Below are 7,296 nucleotides of genomic sequence, written 5' to 3' on the forward strand. Positions count from 1 at the left end.
TAGTAATGTCTTGGTACTGTTTCTACGGCTATGCCCATGCCCATGACAGTCCTATGCCATCTTGTGGACTGATATGGAACTTCATCTGAGTTACAGACGGCGGTGATATGGATCTAATGTGTGTTGTGTTGTGTGTGGGTGCTGTCTCAGATTCAGCAGACCGCTTCTGCTATGAGAAGCTGAATGCAGAGGGCACAGAGAAGGGCAACTGTGGGCCGAGTCCTGAGGGCCAGGGATGGCTGCAGTGCAACAAGCCGTGAGCCTTCTATCACATCAGTGATAAGTCATTATTACACAATAGACATGACCAGAGTTGTATTATTCTGATTGTTTTTCTCCCCCATCTTCTTTCCTCTCCCTCTCCCTCTCTCTCTCTCCCTCTCTCTCTCTCCCTTCTCCCTCTCTCCCTTCCTCTCCCCTCTCTTTTTCACTCCCCTCTCATTCTCTCTCCCCTTCTCTCTCTTTCTCTCCCCTTCTCTATCTCTCTCTCCCTCTCCCTCTCTCCCTCTCTCTCTCTCTCTCTCTCTCTCTCTCTCTCTCTCTCTCTCTCTCTCTCTCTCTCTCTCTCTCTCTCTCTCTTTCTCGTTCTCTCAGGGATGTGCTGTGTGGTTTCCTGTTCTGTGCCAATATGACGTTGAAGCCAAAGTTTGGGGATCTGGAGGGGGAAGTGACCAGCCATACAATATACCACCAGAACAAGTACCTGGACTGCCGGTGAGTTGTACCTTTCTTCCCCTTTAATGTTTTATGTTCGGGAGACTCTTATAGATTGATATTTTATCCCTCGTCGCCTCTCCCCCTTCTCTCAACTACTCCTCTTTCTCCTCCTCTCCCTCCTCCTCCTCCTCTCCCTCCTCCTCTTTTCTCCTCTCTTTTTTTTATCATCTCCTCTCTACTCTTCCTCCTCTCCCATCTGTGTGTCTGTGTGTCCAGAGGGGGGCATGTCCTGCTGGAGGATGGGTCAGACCTGGGCTATGTAGAGGATGGTACGCCGTGCGGCCCCAACATGATGTGTCTGGAGCGCCGCTGTCTCCCCGTGGCAGCCTTCAACCTCAGCACCTGCTCCGGCTCCACGCTGGGACGCACCTGCTTTGACCACGGGGTGAGGAGACAGACAGGGACCACCCCACCGCACATGCTTGCATTTAAATAAAGGGATATTACCTTGTTGGGTTTGTGCTTTCAAAAGTAAACGTTGATTACTGTTACAATTAGTGTCTCCTTTGTTTTAATATTCCTGTTTCTCTCTCTCTCTCTCTCTCTCTCTCTCTCTCTCTCTCTCTCAGACATGCAGTAACGAGGTGAAGTGTATCTGTGACAGGGACTACACCGGGAAGGACTGCAGTGTCTTTGACCCCATCCCTGACCCCACGCCGCCTGCCAGCACAGAGAAGAAAGGTCCAAAGCTCCTCTGTTTGTCTGTCTGTTCTCATCTTATCCCTCTCATTGTCTGTCTACCACCACGTTATCTCTTTGTGTACATATATGGAGTGTAGGTTAGCTATAGTCTAACTTTTCAGATAGCTATCGCCTTAGTCCTGTTTTGGATGAAAGGGCAGTGGAGTAAAGTAAGGGGAACTGACTGACTTTGTCTCTACATGTGTGCGTATACTGTATGCGTGTGTCTGTGTGTTTGAGTGGGTGTTTCTATAAGTTACAGGCACCTGGCTTCTATCTTCAAGTGTCTTCCTTCCTACCTTACAGTCTGTATCTGATTCAGAGGGGTCGGGTTAAATGCAGAACGCACATTTCGGTTGAATGCATTCAGTTGTACAACTGACTAGATATCCCCCTTTCCCTTTCCATTGACACAGGGCTCATAGGCTCTCATAGGCCACAAAAACCAAATCCACCCTAAGCAAGAGGGGGATGAGAAAGAAGTAATAAAAACACCCTTCTTTTTTTTTAAACTCTCGTCTCCCTGATCTCCCCTCGCTCTCCCACGCGCTCCCCCTTTCCTCCACCCCACTTCCTTTCTTATTCTCTCTTTCTTTGGGTACCCTTTCTCTCTCTCTCTCTCTCTCTCTCCTTCTCTCTCTCCTTCTCTCTCGTTCCGGATGTTGTTGATGTACAGTGTCGATGCTGTCCTCTGACGTGTGGTTTTGGTGGTGTTGTTTTTGTTCCCCCTCCGCACCCTTTCCTCCCCCCTCCTTCCTCTGCGCAGGTCCCAGTGGCACCAATATCATAATAGGGTCCATCGCAGGTGCTATTCTTCTGGCAGCTATAGTCCTAGGGGGGACAGGATGGGGATTTAAGTAAGAGTTCTGGCATGCCTCTGTGTACCTGTCTGCTTCTCCCCACGGCCCCCACTCACACCCCTCCAAAAAACCCGACTTCACCCACTTTGCAACTCATTGCCCCACCGACGGTGGGGTCACATGGGTCGAGTTCCCCATCCAATTGCTTGGAAACATATGGACATATTTAGTATGTGTATCGGCCTGGTACCTCTGATACTTCACTTTGTAAGATCTGGTAGAATTGAACCCTGACCTCCTCCATACATCTCTCCAGCAAGAGAAAGAGATGCCTCCCCTGCACACCTTCCGACTGGCTCCAACCCAGCTCTCCTGCCAGGTTACAGGAGTGGACAGTTCCCCTGTAGTCTCCTGTGAAGTTCCCAAACTGTTGTGGTTCTCTTTGAAGCCTCCTTGTGTAGTGTTCATTCTATGATACCTCTCCTTGGTGCAGCTCCTCAGTTGGAGTGTCTTTAAAGTAGTGACCACTCAGTAGTGCCCTAACCAAAGTGCCCTCGCTGCAGTGGCTGTCTCTGTAGAGCCCTAGCTGTGTGCATGCCTGGCCTGCTAATGCCTGTTCACTCCTTAGTCTCTGAGCCAAAAGGATTACATCACTTCCCTGTCATCACTTGCATCAAGAATGATCAGATTTGTGTTATATTTCTTTGTCTGGTTCATCAAACTTAATTTCTCCAAATAGTTCATATTTTGCTGGGAATAATGAGTAATCCTTTTGGGGGCAGGGGTAACTGTGTGTGCATGTGTGCATGATCTGTGTCAATATTAATGTGGTCGGTTAAATATCTTCTGCAATATCTTCTTGTCGTAGTAAGCCTTACGCTCATTTGAACCAACAAGAACATTGTTTATTGGGGTGGCAGCGTAGCCTAGTGGTTAGAGCGTTGGACTAGTAACCGGAAGGTTGCAAGTTCAAACCCCTGAGCTGACAAGGTACAAATCTGTCGTTCTGCCCCTGAACAGGCAGTTAACCCACTGTTCCCAGGCCGTCATTGAAAATAAGAATATGTTCTTAACTGACTTGCCTGGTTAAATAAAGGTAAAAAATTTAAAATAATAAATAAATAAAAATACTACTATGGCTGTGACGGTTATTAGTCAGCCAAATGACCGGGGTTTGTTCCACACATACACACAAAACATTTTTGTTATGACGGTTATTTCATTTCATGGTGGCCTTCATCCATAATCGCCAGTTACATGATTATACGGTAATTGTGCCAGCCCTAATTACAACACAATTCGTTTGGGTATGAAAACAAGTGTCAAAAATCTGGACTTCTTGTAGTCTTGGAGTGAGCAGTGGGAGAACACTGTCTACTACACATCACTCTGAATAGGCTTTATAAAGTGCCTTGCAAAACTATTCAGACCCCTTGAATTTCATCAAACGTTATTGTGTTACAAAGTGGTTTTAAAATGGATTTGATTGTCATTTTTGGTCATCAACCTACTCAAAATACTCTAATGTCAAAGTGGAATAAAAAAAATAAGAAACATGATTTATAGAAATGTGATAAAATATAGTTCTTGCCTAAGTATTCAGCCCCTTTGTTTAGACAAGCCGAAATGAGTTCAGGAGTAAACTGTGGCTTAACAAATCACACAAGTTACATGGACTCACTCTGTGTGAAATAACAGGGGTTGATATGATTTTTAAATTACTAACCCTTCCTCTGTCCCCCATACATACCACACATGTAAGGTCCCTCAGTCAAGAACTGAATTTCAAGCACAGATTCAACTACAAAGACCAGGGAGCTTTTCAAACGCCTCATAAAGAAGGGCAGTGATTGGTAGATGGGTAACAATAACAAATCAGACATTGAATATATCTCTTTAAGCATGGCCAAGTTAATAATTATGCTGTGGGGGATGTATTTTTACACCACCCAGACACAAAGATACAGTCGTCCTTCTGAACTGAGCAGCAGGACAGGAATGAAACTGCACAGGGATGTTACCATGAGGCCATTGGTGATTTTAAAACAGTTACAAAGTCCAATGGCAGTGATGGGAGAAAACTGAAGATGGGTTAACAACATTGTAGTGACTCTGCAATACTAACCTAAACAACAGAGTGAAAAGAAGAATACAAATATTATGAATAAAAATATTCCAAAACATGCATTGTGTATGCAACAAGGCACTAAAGTAATACTGCAAAGAAACACGACAAAGGAATGCACTTTTTTCAAGCATGGTGGTGGCTGCATCATGGTATGGATACTGGTGAGTTTTTCAGGATAAAAAGAAACGGGATGGAGCTAAGCACAGACTAAATCCTAGAGGAAAACCAGATTCAGTCTGCTTTACACCAGAAGAGGAATTCACCTTTCAGCAGGACAATAACCTACAACACAAGGCCAAATATACTGGAGTTGATTACGAAGAAGACAGGGAATTTTCCTGAGTGGCCAGGAATCTTGACAATTGCTGTCTAGCCATGATCCCCAACACCTTGACAGAGCTTGAAGAAATATGAAAAGAATAAATGGGCTGATCTTTCACAATCCAGGTGTGTAAAGACTCACAGCTGTAATCTCTGCCAACGGTGTTTCTAACATGTATTGCCCAGGGAGCTGAATACTTACACATCGACCATATTTGAGTTATTACATTTTTCTATGAACCTTTTACAATGTGAACTATTTTTTGCACTTTGACATCACGGAGTATTTTGTATAGATTGTTGACCAAAACAACGACAGTTAAATCCATTTTAAGGGTTTGAATACTTTTGCAAGGCACTGTACCACGATTTTGAAATGCTTTTGTCATCACTACACAGTATTTACTGTTGTTAAGCCTACTTTGTCTCCTACTGTCACTGATGTTTCTCCTCTCCTCGTGTCTCTTCTCCCAATGTGTTGCTCCTCATCTTTCTGATTGAAGGAATATCCGAAGAGGAAGGTATGGCCTAGCCCCTGACACTGCAGGGTGACATCCTTCACCCCCCTCATCCCATAGCTCTTCACAGCATGACCTCAGACCCCATCAGACCCCATCTCATTCACAGTTGACCTCTGACATCATCCCACCTCTGACCTTAAACCTCATTCCTCCACTGACCTAATTTCACAGCTGATTTCATCCTCTGACCTAATCCCATATAGCACAGCAAAACTCCAGCGTCAGTCTCAGCCTTTGTCTTCTCCACCTCATGAATCTATTCCACCCAGAATGCAGTTTTCTTTCAGTTCCATTTCATGTCTTGTTTACTCTCCTCACACCAAGTCCTTACAATCACCTTCTGTCAACTGCTCAACTTGTTTACAACCTTACAACTTTTAGTCTCTTACTCGGTTTCCTTTCTTTCCAGATCTGGTGGAGGATAAGATGTCTGTCCGTCTGTCTGTCTGCTCCTGTCTTTCTCTCACTCTGTGATGTTTCCAAGTCGGAGAAGAGGGAAAAAGAACAAGTCTTCCACTCCTGTCCCGAACCTCTCCAGACCTCTTCTGTTAACATCTCCTCTCCTGTCCACTTCCTGTCTGTCCACCTGTCCATCTCCGGCCCCTCCGGGCAAGTGTAGCACCTCCCACATTGCATACCAGCCAATTATATTATCCAATCGGGATAAAGTCTTTGCCATGGACAGAATGAGAAGGTTGTTGTTGGTCCCTAGAGGGGCGTCAGGGTCTTCCTCCTTTCCAGCGACTAAGTATTCTGCACTTCGGTGTCTGCGTACTGTAGTTCCCTTTCCTTCCGCTTACGACAGTCCAATGAAGAACATGTCAACAGTGGACAAATTCAGTATGAGACATGTCTTTCCAATGCTTGTCTGGAAACACACTTCTGGCCGCTGTTTGAGAATGCTGGACTGGCCCAGACCTGCCATCTGAAAAACGATTTCAATCATAGGATGTTGTCAAGGAAACACAGAAAAACAAACATTGATCAAAGACTCAAGTGGCCATTGGATCCGTTGAACTGCCCCTTTCAGAGAGGCCATGTCAGGTGACTGGATGACAACCCAGATTCAGACATGATCTAGTTACAACAACACGGATGTGATCCAAGAAGAGTCCTGTATGGGACGTGTTGTGTACAGGCCATTTCCAAAGAAGGAAGAGCAACTTATTGTGAGAATGACTATGAGACAAAAGCAGTAGACCGTTCAAAACATCATGGACTGATGTAGTTTTATGTAGATTGTTAATTCTTTGTTCCTGTCTGTTGAGATGTGTTGAAATGTAGGAAGGGGGAGTTAGACCCGATGGTTTTGGGATCATATTTAAAATGCAGCAGAGACCGTAACTCAGTGTTTTCAACTGTAGATCTACCAACACAACATTCCACATAGTGTTAGTTAACAGAGCCTGTCTGTATGTGTCTGTATTCTATTCGCCACCTTCTTAAGAGGCCCAAAGTGTGTATGGTAAAGGAGGTCGAAACTGTGTGTGTGTGTGTGTGTGTGTGTGTGTGTGTGTGTGTGTGTGTGTGTGTGTGTGTGTGTGTGTGTGTGTGTGTGTGTGTGTGTGTGTGTGTGTGTGTGTGTGTGTGTGTGTGTGTGTGTGTGTGTGTGTGTGTGTGTGTGTGTGTGTGTGTGTGTGTGAGCGTAGGGTACCAAAATTCCGGTTACTATCCCAATATTTCCAAGTTTTCTGGAAATCCTGGTTGGAAGATTCTCGGAATTGTGAAGGAATGAGCAGGGAAATATGGAATCCTCCAACCAGGATTCCTGGAAAACCAGGGAATGTTGAGAAAGTTACTGGAATTTTGTGTGTGCGTGTGTGAGAGAGATTACGCGAGGAAGAGAGCAGGTGAATGAGAAAGGTACGTGTTGTGTTTGGGACAGTTATGCCCTTGTTCACCGTGACACTCCTGCCAACAAAACACTGGTAGATAGTTTATAGATTTTTACTTCTAGAAAAAGTTATCTTTCTGTTGCCTGGCTTTGTGCTCGGGAGCCAATGGCAGCACACTAACAAACAAATGGTTTGTATTGAATATGTAACGACCAACTTAAACGAGCACTAGCCTACAGAATGTGGGAACACATATGCACATCTATTTGTATATACAGTATTTACAAGAAGAT

At 44.8% G+C, this 7,296-nt stretch overlaps 1 protein-coding gene across 2 annotated transcripts in view; it reads left to right on the forward strand.

The window, feature by feature from the left end:
- LOC118365776 (disintegrin and metalloproteinase domain-containing protein 11-like) overlaps positions 1-6,618 on the forward strand; it is a 63,494-nt gene extending 56,876 nt beyond the window's left edge. Inside the window, exons 20-26 of one of the 2 annotated variants that reach the window (XM_052490845.1) lie at positions 151-256; positions 595-714; positions 934-1,102; positions 1,287-1,398; positions 2,165-2,255; positions 5,151-5,168; positions 5,578-6,618. In XM_052490845.1, coding sequence (XP_052346805.1) covers positions 151-256; positions 595-714; positions 934-1,102; positions 1,287-1,398; positions 2,165-2,255; positions 5,151-5,168; positions 5,578-5,593 — 632 coding nt within the window. In that variant the 3' untranslated portion in view covers positions 5,594-6,618. The remainder of the gene's footprint in view (positions 1-150; positions 257-594; positions 715-933; positions 1,103-1,286; positions 1,399-2,164; positions 2,256-5,150; positions 5,169-5,577) is intronic. The other variant, XM_052490846.1, reaches the window with a different exon arrangement.
- Positions 6,619-7,296: the final 678 nt, after the last annotated feature.

This window comes from Oncorhynchus keta, chromosome 32, assembly GCF_023373465.1.
Source record: "Oncorhynchus keta strain PuntledgeMale-10-30-2019 chromosome 32, Oket_V2, whole genome shotgun sequence".
NCBI classification, from domain to species: domain Eukaryota; kingdom Metazoa; phylum Chordata; class Actinopteri; order Salmoniformes; family Salmonidae; genus Oncorhynchus; species Oncorhynchus keta.